Below are 14,137 nucleotides of genomic sequence, written 5' to 3'. Positions count from 1 at the left end.
AGCACAAATTAAAATGTGGCACTGAGTCCACTCCATTGCCTCAATGAAGAGTTTGGCGTTTGACTAGACAGTTACACGCCTGCGAGAGTTAGTGGCAGTTGGATGAGCAATATCCACTGTCGTAGTACGGATGAAGCCTGTGCTGGAATGTGAAGCTAACTGAAGCTAACCCTGAATAGATCTAGCTTGGTTTGTAGGATACCCCTCAGGTCTATACCTTTGACTGAGTCCCAAGACAGATCTACACCTGTGTACAGTATCTCAGCCCAAATACCCATAGGAACCAGGTTTACACCTGTGGCTATGTCTCAATGCGCTGATAAACCAGGTTTACACTTCTGACTATTCAGCAAAACACACATTAACCAGGTCTACCATTGTGCAAGAGACACTAAACAAACAACAACCCACAGGGCAGACATCCCAATTATTCGCAAAAGGAAGCAACGGAGAGGACGAAGAGGCGGACGAAGAGGCGGACGAAGAGGCGGACGAAGAGGCGGACGAAGAGGCGGACGAAGAGGCGGACGAAGAGGCGGATGCCTCGTCCGGACCCGCAGAAGACAACTAGGAAAGCTGCCGTTACCGTCAATATTACTCGCCAACAATAAACTAGACGAGATAAGATCACGAATATCCTACCAACGGGACATAAAAAACTGTAATATCCTATGCTTCACGGAATCGTGGCTGAATAACGATATGGATAGTCACTCTGCACCGGCAGGATAGAACATTACACGACGAGGGGGGGCGGTCTGTGCATATTTGTAAACAACAGCTGGTGCACGAAATCTAAGGAAGTCTCTAGATTATGCTCGCCTGAAGTTGAGTATATTGTGATAAACTGCAGGCCACACTACTTGCCTAGAGAGTTTACAGCTATACTTCTCGTGGCTGTTTATTTACCACCACAGACAGATGCTGGCAATAAGACCACACTCAGTCAGCTGTATAAGGAAATAAGCAAACAGGAAACCATTCACCCAGAGGCGGCGCTCCTAGTGGCCGAAGACTTTAATGCAGGGAACCTTAAATCAGTTCTACCAAATCTCTATCAACATGTTAAATGTGAAACCAGAGGGGAAAAAAAACTTCTAGATCACCTGTACTCCACACACAGAGACGCGTACAGAGCTTTCCCTCGCCCTCCATTTGGTAAAAACTCTATCCTCCTGGTTCCTGCTTACAAGCAAAAATTAAAGCAGGAAGCACCAGTGACTCGGTCTGTAAAAAAATGGTCAGTTGAAGCAGATGCTAAACTACAGGACTGCTTTGCTATCACAGACTGGAACATGTTCCGTGATTCTTCCGTTGACATTGAGGAATACACCACATCAGTCACTGGCTTTATCAATAAGGGCATTGAGGACGTCGTCCCCACAGTGACTGTACGTCATACCCCAACCAGAAGCCATGGATTACAGGCAACATTCGCACTGAGCTAAATGGTAAAGCTGTCGCTTTCATGGTGCGGGACTCTAACCCGGAAGCTTACAAGAAATCCCGCTATGCCCTGCGACGAACCATCAAATCAAATCAAATTTATTTATATAGCCCTTCGTACATCAGCTGACATCTCAAAGTGCTGTACAGAAACTCAGCCTAAAACCCCAAACAGCAAGTAATGCAGGTGTAGAAGCTACGGTGGCTAGGAAAAACTCCCTAGAAAGGCCAAAACCTAGGAAGAAACCTAGAGAGGAACCAGGCTATGTGGGGTGGCCAGTCCTCTTCTGGCTGTGCCAGGTGGAGATTATAACAGAACATGGCCAAGATGTTCAGATGTTCATAAATGACCAGCATGGTCGTATAATAATAAGGCAGAACAGTTGAAACTGGAGCAGCAGCACGGTCAGATGGACTGGGGACAGCAAGGAGTCATCATGTCAGCTAGTCCTGGGGCATGGTCCTAGAGCTCAGGTCCTCCGAGAGAGAGAAAGAAAGAGAGAATTAGAGAGAGCATATGTGGGGTGGCCAGTCCTCTTCTGGCTGTGCCGGGTGGAGATTATAACAGAACATGGCCAAGATGTTCAAATGTTCATAAATGACCAGCATGGTCGAATAATAATAAGGCAGAACAGTTGAAACTGGAGCAGCAGCACGGCCAGGTGGACTGTGGACAGCAAGGAGTCATCATGTCAGGTAGTCCTGGGGCATGGTCCTAGGGCTCAGGTCCTCCGAGAGAGAGAAAGAAAGAGAGAATTAGAGAACACACACTTAGATTCACACAGGACACCGAATAGGACAGGAGAAGTCCTCCAGATATAACAAACTGACCCTAGCCCCCCGACACAAACTACTGCAGCATAAATACTGGAGGCTGAGACAGGAGGGGTCAGGAGACACTGTGGCCCCATCCGAGGACACCCCCGGACAGGGCCAAACAGGAAGGATATAACCCCACCCACTTTGCCAAAGCACAGCCCCCACACCACTAGAGGGATATCTTCAACCACCAACTTACCATCCTGAGACAAGGCTGAGTATAGCCCACAAAGATCTCCGCCATGGCACAACCCAAGGGGGGGCGCCAACCCAGACAGGATGACCACATCAGTGAATCAACCCACTCAGGTGACGCACCCCTTCCAGGGACGGCATGAGAGAGCCCCAGCAAGCCAGTGACTTAGCCCCTGTAATAGGGTTAGAGGCAGAGAATCCCAGTGGAAAGAGGGGAACCGGCCAGGCAGAGACAGCAAGGGCGGTTCATTGCTCCAGAGCCTTTCCGTTCACCTTCCCACTCCTGGGCCAGACTACACTCAATCATATGACCCACTGAAGAGATAAGTCTTCAATAAAGACTTAAAGGTTGAGACCGAGTTTGCGTCTCTGACATGGGTAGGCAGACCGTTCCATAAAAATGGAGCTCTATAGGAGAAAGCCCTGCCTCCAGCTGTTTGCTTAGAAATTCTAGGGACAATTAGGAGGCCTACGTCTTGTGACCGTAGCGTACGTGTAGGTATGTACGGCAGGACCAAATCAGAGAGATAGGTAGGAGCAAGCCCATGTAATGCTTTGTAGGTTAGCAGTAAAACCTTGAAATCAGCCCTTGCTTTGACAGGAAGCCAGTGTAGAGAGGCTAGCACTGGAGTAATATGATCAATTTTTTGGTTCTAGTCAGGATTCTAGCAGCCGTATTTAGCACCAACTGAAGTTTATTTAGTGCTTTATCCGGGTAGCCGGAAAGTAGAGCATTGCAGTAGTCTAACCTAGAAGTGACAAAAGCATGGATTAATTTTTCTGCATCATTTTTGGACAGAAAGTTTCTGATTTTTGCAATGTTACGTAGATGGAAAAACCTGTCCTTGAAATGGTCTTGATATGTTCTTCAAAAGAGAGATCAGGGTCCAGAGTAACGCCGAGGTCCTTCACAGTTTTATTTGAGACGACTGTACAACCATTAAGATTAATTGTCAGATTCAACAGAAGATCTCTTTGTTTCTTGGGACCTAGAACAAGCATCTCTGTTTTGTCCGAGTTTAAAAGTAGAAAGTTTGCAGCCATCCACTTCCTTATGTCTGAAACAAATGCTTCTAGCAAGGGCAATTTTGGGGCTTCACCATGTTTCATTGAAATGTACAGCTGTGTGTCATCCGCATAGCAGTGAAAGTTAACATTATGTTTTCGAATAACATCCCCAAGAGGTAAAATATATAGTAAAAACAATAGTGGTCCTAAAACGGAACCTTGAGGAACACCGAAATTTACAGCTGATTTGTCAGAGGACAAACCATTCAAAGAGACAAACTGATATCTTTCCGACAGATAAGATCTAAACCAGGCCAGAACTTGTCCGTGTAGACCAATTTGGGTTTCCAATCTCTCCAAAAGAATGTGGTGATCGATGGTATCAAAAGCAGCACTAAGGTCTAGGAGCACGAGGACAGATGCAGAGCCTCGGTCTGATGCCATTAAAATGTCATTTACCACCTTCACAAGTGCCATCTCAGTGCTATGATGGGGTCTAAAACCAGACTGAAGCATTTCGTATACATTGTTTGTCTTCAGGAAGGCAGTAAGTTGCTGCGCAACAGCCTTTTCTAAAAATTTTGAGAGGAATGGAAGATTCGATATAGGCCGATAGTTTTTATATTTTCTGGGTCAAGGTTTGGCTTTTTCAAGAGAGGCTTTATTACTGCCACTTTTAGTGAGTTTGGTACACATCCGGTGGATAGAGAGACGTTTATTATGTTCAACATAGGAGGGCCAAGCACAGGAAGCAGCTCTTTCAGTAGTTTAGTTGGAATAGGGTCCAGTATGCAGCTTGAAGGTTTAGAGGCCATGATTATTTTCATCATTGTGTCAAGAGATATAGTACTAAAACACTTGAGCGTCTCTCTTGATCCTAGGTCCTGGGAGAGTTGTGCAGACTCAGGACAACTGAGCTTTGAAGGAATACGCAGATTTAAAGAGGAGTCCGTAATTTGCTTTCTAATAATCATAATCTTTTCCTCAAAGAAGTTCATGAATTTATCACTGCTAAAGTGAAAGTCATCCTCTCTTGGCGAATGCTGCTTTTTAGTTAGCTTTGCGACAGTATCAAAAAGGAATTTCGGATTGTTCTTATTTTCCTCAATTAAGTTAGAAAAATAGGATGATCGAGCAGCAGTAAGGGCTCTTCGGTACTGCACGGTACTGTCTTTCCAAGCTAGTCGGAAGACTTCCAGTTTGGTGTGGCGCCATTTCCATTCCAATTTTCTGGAAGCTTGCTTCAGAGCTCGGGTATTTTCTGTGTACCAGGGAGCTGCCTCAAACAGGCAAAGCATCAATACAGGGCTAAGATTGAGTCATACTACACCGGCTCCGATGCTCGTCAGATGTGGCAGGGCTTGCAAACTATTACAGACTAGAAAGGGAAGCACTGCCGCGAGCTGCCCAGTGACACGAGCCTACCAGACGAGCTAAATCACTTCTATGCTCGTTTCGAGGCAAGCAACACTGAGGCATGCATGAGAGCATCAGCTGTTCCGGACGACCGTGTGATCACACTCTCCATAGCCAACGTGAGTCGGGGCCAGACGAATTACCAGGACGTGTGCTCCGGGCATGTGCTGACCAACTGGTAGGTGTCTTCACTGACATTTTCAACATGTCCCTGATTGAGTCTGTAATACCAACAGGCTTCAAGCAGACCACCATAGTCCCTGTGCCCAAGAACACAAAGGCAACCTGCCTAATGACTACAGACCCGTAGCCATCACATCCGTAGCCATGAAGTGCTTTGAAAGGCTGGTAATGGCTCACATCAACACCATTATCCCAGAAACCCTAGACCTACTCCAATTTGCATACCACCCAAACCGATCCACAGATGATGCAATCTCTATTGCACTCCACACTGCCCTTTCCCTCCTGGACAAAAGGAACACCTATGTGAGAATGCTGTTCATTGACTACAGCTCAGCGTTCAACACCATAGTGCCCTCAAAGCTCATCACTAAGCTAAGCATCCTGGGACTAAACACCTCCCTCTGCAACTGGATCCTGGACTTCCTGACAGGCCGCCCCCAGGTGGTGAGGGTAGGAGGCAACACATCTACCACGCTGATCCTCAACACTGGAGCTCCCCAGGGGTAAGTGCTCAGTCCCCTCCTGTACTCCCTGTTCACCCACGACTGCATGGCCAGGCACGACTCCAACACCATCATTAAGTTTGCTGACGACAGAACAGTGGTAGGCCTGATCACCGACAACGACGAGACAGCCTATAGGGAGGAGGTCAGAGACCTGGCCGGGTGGTGCCAGAATAACAACCTATCCCTCAATGTAACCAAGACTAAGGAGGTGATTGTGGACTACAGGAAAAGGAGCACCGAGCATGTCCTCATTCTCATCGACGAGGCTGTAGTGGAGCAGGTTGAGAGCTTCAAATTCCTTGGTGTCCACATCAACAACAAACTAGATTGGTCCAAACACACCAAGACAGTTGTGAAGCGGGCACGACAAAGCCTATTCCCCCTCAGGAAACTAAAAAGATTTGGCATGGGTCCTGAGATCCTCAAAAGGTTCTACAGCTGCAACATCGAGAGCATCCTGACCGGTTGCATCACTGCCTGGTACGGCAATTGCCCGGCCTCTGACCGCAAGGCACTTCAGAGGGTAGTGCGTACAGCTCAGTACATCACTGGGGCAAAGATGCCTGCCATCCAGGACCTCCACACCAGGCGGTGTCAGAGGAAGGCCCTAAAAATTGTCAAAGACCCCAGCCACCCCAGCCATAGACTGTTCTCTCTACTACCGCATGGCAAGTGGTACCGGAGTGCCAAGTCTAGGACAAAAAGGCTTCTCAACAGTTTTTACCCCCAAGCCATAAGACTCCTGAACAGGTAACCAATGGTTACCCGGACTATTTGCATTGTGTTCCCCCCCCCATCCCTCTTTGCTGCTACTCTCTGTTTAGCTTATATGCATAGTCACTTTAACTATACATGCATGTACATACTACCTCAATTGGCCCGACCAACCAGTGCTCCCGCACATTGGCTAACCGGGCTATCTGCATTGTGTCCCACCACCCACCAACCCCTCTTTTTACACTTCTGCTACTCTCTGTTCATCATATATGCACAGTCACTTTAACGATACCTACATGTACATACTACCTCAATAAGCCTGACTAACAGGTGTCTGTCTGTATATAGCCTTGCTACTCTTTTTTCAAATGTCTTTCTGTTGTTTTATTTCTCTACTTACACACACACACACACTTTTTTTTTTTTTTTGGCACCATTGGTTAAGAGCCTGTAAGTAAGCATTTCACTGTAAGATTTACACCTGTTGTATTCGGCGCACGTGACAAATAAACTTTGATTTGATTTGAATTTATTTGTAACCCCCCTTTTCATGGTATCCAATCAGTAGTTACAGCTTTGTCTCATCACTGCAACTCCCATGCATCCTCTGAAACACAACCCAACCAAGCCACACTGCCCACTTAACCCAGAAACCAGCTGCACCAATGTGTCGGAGGAAACACTGTACACCTAGCAACCGTGTCAGCGTGCACTACACCCGGCCCACCACAGGAATCGCTAGTGCGTGATGGAACAAGAACATCCCTGCCGGCCAAATCCTCCCCTAACCCAGACGACGCTGGGCCAATTGTGCTCCGCCCCATGGGTCTCCCGGTCGCAGCAGAGCCTGGACTCAAACCCAGAATCTCTAGTGGCACAACTAGCACTGTGAGGCAGTGCCTTAGACCGCTGCGCCACTCAGGAGTCCAGATCCAGCTTTAACTAGCCTCCGACATGAACACTTCCTTTTAACTTTGTCTAGCTCACTGGCTGTGTATCTCTCACTTCATCTAAATATTGTACCTCCCTCGCTCTCACCTCACGAAGACTTGATCTATCTCTCTCTTTCTCACTCTGTCACACATCCTGTGTTACTGTGGGCAAAAAATGTTGCTGCATATTACAGGAATTGACATTAAGGGTTGCCCTTTACCAGGGCAAGTTAACTGAGCAGTGGCGCATGTTGAGCCTGCTCTACTGAGGTTGCCTCATTGGACAATTTTGTTGTTGTGGTATTGTGTGAAACTGCAAAGAATTCCAGTAGTCTAAAACTGGTCTTTCTGTTTCCTCCCCATTGTTTAAGTGAAAGACAGACACTTTATGTCAATTCTGTTAGTCGGGCAAGTTGACAATTTGTCAGGTGGTGATTGTCATGCAAATAACTTCCGGACTTACACTAATTGACCGTTAATTAACATAAACACATTTAGCATCTCCTAGCTTCCACACGTAGCATACAAGCCACTGATGTGGACCTTTAGAACATGTACATTTTAAAAAGTATAATAAATCCATTTAATATAGCCTACACAATCGTTATTTTAGACAGGTCTAAAGAACTATGATATGAAGAAAATGTCAGAGGAAGGCCCAAAAAATTGTCATAGACTCCAGTTACCCAAGTCATAGACTGTTCTCTCTGCTACCGCACGGCAAGTGGTACCGGAGCGCCAAGTCTAGTACCAAAAGGCTCCTTAACAGCTTCTACCCCCAAGCCATAAGACTGCTGAACAATTAATCAAATGACCACCCTGTCTATTGAGACCCCCCCCATTTGTTTTTACACTGCTGCTACTCGCTGTTTATTATCTATGCAGAGTCACTTTACCCCTACCAACGTGTACAAATTACTTAGACTAATCTGTACCCCCGCACATGGACTCGGTACCAGTTCCCCCCTGTATATAGCCTCGTTATTGTTATTTTATTGTGTTACTTTTTATTATTTTTTACTTTTGTTTATTTGGTAAATATTTTCTTAACTCTTTCTTGAACTTCATTGTTGGTTAAGGGCTTGTGAGTGAGCATTTCACTGTAAGGACGACACTTGTTGTGTTCGGCGCATGTGACAAATAAAGTTTGATTTGATGTAGCCTATTTCTCATGAACAGAATAACATATTCTGAGTTGTCCTTATGTTAGGCCCTGATCGGGCTATGCCATATGGCTGTGGGCTACACTAGTTCATTTAGCAGACAAGATTTGCTTAGAACTCTGTGGCATTATTTTAATTTTACAGTATGACGAATACAACTGAACATAGCTGAGTAAAATAGAAAGGATATTTTCCCAAAATGTTTTCTGAGGGAATGCGCACATGCGGCTATTCTGTGTTGAGTGGTTAACAAAGAATCAGGTTCTCCTATATGCTTCGTTTAGAGTTATTTATGCAACTGTAGTTGCATATAAATGTTAGGTTATACAGTGCATTCATAAAGTATTCAGACCCCTTGACTTTTTCCACATTTTGTAACGTTACAGCCTTATTCTAAGATGGATTCCAAAAAAAATTCCTTTCAATCTACACAATACCCAATAATGGCAACGCAAAAATAGTTTTTAGAAATGTATGCAAATGTTTGTTTTTTAAAATTTAAACGGAAATATCACATTTACATAAGTATGCATAAGTACGCAGACCCTTTAGTCAGTGCTTTGTTAAAGCACCTTTGGCAGCGATTACAGCCTTGAGTCTTCTTGGGTATGACGCTGCAAGCTTGGCACACCTGTATTTGGGGAATTTCTCCCATTATTCTCAGCAGATCCTCTCAAGCTCTGTCAGGGGAGCGTCACTGCATAGCTATTTTCAGGTCTCTCCAGAGATGTTCGATCGTGTTCAAGTCCGGCCTCTGGCTGGGCCACTCAAGGACATTCAGAATCTTGTCCTGAAGCCACTCCTGCGTTGTTTTGGCTGTGTGCTTAGAGTTCTTGTCCTGTTGGAAGGTGAACCTGTCGCCCCATGTCTGAGGTCCTGAGTGCTCTGGAGCAGGTTTTCATCAAGGATCTTTTTGTACTTTGCTCCGTTCATCTTTCCCTTGATCCTAACTAGTCTCACAGTCCCTGCCGCTGAAAAACATCCCCACAGCATGATGCTGCCACCACCATTCTTCACCGTAGGGATGGTGCCTGGTTTCCTCCAGACTTGATGCTTGGCATTCAGGCCAAATAGTTCAATCTTGGTTTCATCAGACTAAAGAATCTTGTTTCTCATGGTCTTAGAGTCCTTTACGTAACTTTTGGCAAACTCCAAGCAGGCTTTTATGTGCCTTTTACGGAGGAGTGTCTTCCGTCTGGCCACTCTACCATAAAGGCCTGATTGGTGGAGTGCTGCAGAGATGGTCCTTCTGGACTGTTCTCCCATCTCCACAGAGGAACTCTGTCAGAGTGAACATCTGGTTCTTGGTCTCCCCCGATTGCTCAGTTTGGCCGGGCGGCCAGCTCTAGGAGTCTTGGTGGTTCCAAACTTCTTCCATTTATGAATGATGGAGGCCACTGTGTTCTTGGGGACCTTCAATGCTGCAGAATTGTTTTGGTACCCTTCCCCAGATCGGTGCCTCGACACAATCCTGTCTCTGAGCTCTACGGACAATTCCTTCGACCTCATGGCTTGGTTTTTGCTCTGACATGCATTGTCAACTGTGGGACCTTATTGTGCGTAGATTGATGAGGATTTTCATTTTATCTAATCAATTTTAGAATAAGGTTGTAAAGTAACAAAATGTGGAAAAGGGGAAGGGGTCTGAATACTTTCCGAAAGCACTGTATATTATAGTAGCTACTGTATTCTATAAAATAATTTATACACATACTCACTCTCTCTCTCTCTCTCTCTCTCTCTCTCTCTCTCTCTCTCTCTCGCTCCCCCCCCACCCCATCATCCAGCCCCATTGTGTCCTCCTGGCGTCTAAAGAGAACAGTGCTCCAGTGAAGCTGGGAGGGTTTGGCGTGGCCATCCAACTGGGAGAGTCAGGACTGGTGGCTGGAGGTAAGCAACGCAATGCATGCTGGAAATGTCAGGCTCTGTCCAAGATCCACATTAGCATACCACATGGAATGAAGAAGAATGTACTGGCGCCATGTCTTCTAAATGGTATGCTAGTGTGGATATTGTAAAAGAGGCTATATCGTGTTTACAGATGTAGGATCTTAGTTTGATTATCCTGATGGAAGATAACTTTTGTGCAATGCAGGAAATGTAAAACCTGTAGTGTATTTGAGGTTTAAAAAGGCTTATGTTTGTAATTTCCACCTTGAAATTTCAGACTTGATTTTCCCATACAAGCGATGTACCAACCCTTACAAAAATGTCCATTAATTACAATCCACATAATAATTTACATTTCCTCTTGGTGCAGGACTATTTTCCTGCTGTTGCAAACTGGCTCAAGATCTCACACCTGTATGTTCCGATATCCACACTAGTATACCATTTAGAATGCATGGCCAGTTTTTATGCTAGTGAGTAACATAGCTTCTCACTTCTCGCTCTGCTTTCTCAAAAACAGAAATGCTACAACATTTATCAACGTAATCTGTACTTGCAAACTTGTACTTTTCATATTTTTTCTGCTGTTTGTACAAACATTTCAGACATAGGACAGAGAGTATCTGGGCCTTCATGGGTTCATTAATAATACAACCAAATAAATGGGAAATATTGGCACCATCTAAACGGACAAACTTTGGGGTGAACTATCTCTTCAATGTCTTTGCCACATGTACCAGCTGTATGAATTAATTGTTAAGTTAACATCACCTTTAAATGAGTGTTTTAACAGCAGCCAAGATAAACATACACACTGTGCTCCACAGTGCTTCACACTGACTCAGGAAGAACTAGAAATGTATCTGTAATGCATTACTCATATCAATGACATATATAAACTTTCTTCAGACAATGGTTTGACTAGGTGACCCAATAACCCAACTTCCTCTTACTAACCACGACTCTGTTGTTCATCTGAAACAGTTCCCTATGTGTTTTAACTTGAATGTGAGAATGTTGAGCCAGTAACTGAAAGGTCACTGGTTTGAATACCTGATGTGTTCTTGAGCAAAGCATGTAACTCCAGAGGTGTCGTACCACTATGGCTGACCCTGTAAAACAATACGTTTCAAAATCAAATCAAATTTTATTTGTCACATACACATGGTTAGCAGATGTTAATGTGAGTGTAGCGAAATGCTTGTGCTTCTAGTTCCGACCATGCAGTAATATCTAACAAGTAATCTAACTTAACAATTTCACAACTACCTTAAACACACAAGTGTAAAGGAATTAATTAGAATATGTACACAAAAATATATGAATGAGTGATGGCCGAACGGCATAGGCAAGATGCAGTAGATGGTATAGAGTACAGTATATACATATGAGATGAGTAATGTAGGGTATGTAAACATTATATAAAGTGGCATTGGTGAAAGTGGCTAGTGAAACATTTATTACATCAATGTTTCCATTATTAAAGTGGCTGGAGTTGAGTCAGTATGTTGGCAGCAGCCACTCAATGTTAGTGATGGCTGTTTAACAGTCTGATGGCCTTGAGATAGAAGCTGTTTTTCAGTCTCTCGGTCCCTGCATTGATGCACCTGTACTGACCTCGTCTTCTGGATGATAGCGGGGTGAACAGGCAGTGGCTCTGGTGGTTGTTGTCCTTGATGATCTTTATGGCCTTCCTGTAACATCGGGTGGTGTAGGTGTCCTGGAGGGCAGGTAGTTCGCCCCCGGTGATGCGTTGTGCAGACCTCACTACCCTCTGGAGAGCCTTACGGTTGTGGGCGGAGCAGTTGCCGTACCAGGAGGTGATACAGCCCGACAGGATGCTCTCGATTGTGCATCTGTAAAAGTTTGTGAGTGTTTTTGGTGACAAGACAAATTTCTTCAGCCTCCTGAGGTTGAAGAGGCGCTGCTGCACCTTCTTCACCATGCTGTCTGTGTGGGTGGACCAATTCAGTTTGTCCGTGATGTGTATGCCGAGGTACTTAAAACTTTCCACCCTCTCCACTACTGTCCTGTTGATGTGGATAGGGGGGTGCTCCCTCTGCTGCTTTCTGAAGTCCACGATCATCTCCTTTGTTTTGTTGACATTGAGTGTGAGGTTATTTTCCTGATACCACACTCCGAGGGCCCTCACCTCCTCCCTGTAGGCCGTCTCGTCATTGTTGGTAATCAAGCCTACCACTGTAGTGTCGTCTGCAAACTTGATGATTGAGTTGGAGGTGTGCATGGCCACGCAGTCATGGGTGAACAGGGAGTACAGGAGAGGACTGAGAACGCACCCTTGTGGGGCCCCAGTGTTTAGGATCAGCGGGGTGGAGATGTTGTTACCTACCCTCACCACCTGGGGGTGGCCCGTCAGGAAGTCCAGTACCCAGTTGCACAGGGCGGGGTCGAGACCCAAGGTCTCGAGCTTAATGACGAGTTTGGAGGGTACTATGGTGTTAAATGCTGAGCTGTAGTCGATGAACAGCATTCTTACATAGGTATTCCTCTTGTCCATGTGGATTAGGGCAGTGTGCAGTGTGATTGCGATTGCGTCATCTGTGGACCTATTGGGGCGGTAAGCAAATTGGAGTGGGTCTAGGATGTCAGGTAGGGTGGAGGTGATATGGTCCTTGACTAGTCTCTCAAAGCACTTCATGATGACGTAAGTGAGTACTACGTGGCGGTAGTCATTTAGCTCAGTCACCTTGGCTTTCTTGGAAACAGGAACAATGGTGGCCCTCTTGAAGCATGTGGGAACAGCAGACTGGGATAAGGATTGATTGAATATGTCCGTAAACACACCAGCCAGCTGGTCTGCGCATGCTCTGAGGACGCGGCTGGGGATGCCGTCTGGGCCTGCAGCCTTGCGAGGGTTAACACGTTTAAATGTTTTACTCACGTTGGCTGCAGTGAAGGAGAGTCCGCAGGTTTTAATAGCGGGCCGTGTCAGTGGCACTGTATTGTCCTCAAAGCGAGCAAAGAAGCTGTTTAGTTTGTCTGGGAGCAAGACATCATGGTCCGCGACGGGGCTGGTTTTCTTTTGTAGTCCGTGATTGACTGTAGACCCTGCCACATACCTCTCGTGTCTGAGCCGTTGAATTGCGACTCTACTTTGTCTCTATACTGACGCTTAGCTTGTTTGATTGCCTTGTGGAGGGAACAGCTACACTGTATTCGGTCATGTTTCCGGTCACCTTGCTCTGATTAAAAGCAGTTGTTCGCGCTTCCAGTTTGCGCAAATGCTGCCATCAATCCACGGTTTCAGGATGGGGAATGTTTTAATAGGTGCTGTGGGTACAACATCACCGATGCACTTGCTATTAAACTCGCTCACCGAATCAGCGTATTCATCAATGTTGTTGTTCGACGCTATGCGGAACATATCCCAGTCCACGTTATCAAAGCAATCTTGACGCGTGGAATCCGATTGGTCGGACCAGCGTTGAACAGACCTGAGCACAGGTGCTTCCTGTTTTAGTTTCTGTCTATAGCCTGGGAGCAACAAAATCGAATCGTGGTCAGCTTTTCCGAAAGGAGGGCGGGGGGGGGCCTTATATGCGTCGCGGAAGTTAGAATAACAATGATCCAGGGTTTTGCCAGCCCGGGTCGCGCAATCGATATGCTGTTAAATTTAGGGAGCCTTTTTTTCAGATTAGCCTTGTTAAAATCCCCAGCTACAATAAATGCAGCCTCAGGATATGTGGCTTCCAGTTTACATAGAGTCAAGTTAACGTCTTTGAGGGCCGTCGATGTGTCTGCTTGGGGGGGAATATACACGACTGTGATTATGATCGAAGAGAATTCTCTTGGAAGATAATGCGGTCTCCATTTGATTGTGAGGAATTCTGCACCTATC

The 14,137-nt window shown here is 45.7% G+C and overlaps 1 protein-coding gene across 15 annotated transcripts in view; it reads left to right on the top strand.

The window, feature by feature from the left end:
• LOC112224679 (peripheral plasma membrane protein CASK-like) overlaps positions 1–14,137 on the top strand; it is a 219,969-nt gene that overhangs the window by 127,672 nt on the left and 78,160 nt on the right. For all 15 annotated transcript variants that reach the window (XM_042319929.1, XM_042319943.1, XM_042319934.1 and 12 more), the window contains one exon: positions 10,176–10,278. In XM_042319929.1, the coding sequence (XP_042175863.1) occupies positions 10,176–10,278 (103 nt within the window). The remainder of the gene's footprint in view (positions 1–10,175; positions 10,279–14,137) is intronic.

The sequence above is a fragment of the Oncorhynchus tshawytscha genome, linkage group LG03, assembly GCF_018296145.1.
Source record: "Oncorhynchus tshawytscha isolate Ot180627B linkage group LG03, Otsh_v2.0, whole genome shotgun sequence".
NCBI classification, from domain to species: domain Eukaryota; kingdom Metazoa; phylum Chordata; class Actinopteri; order Salmoniformes; family Salmonidae; genus Oncorhynchus; species Oncorhynchus tshawytscha.
Note: the sequence above shows the minus strand (reverse complement) of the source record. Positions and strands in the feature narration are given on the sequence as shown.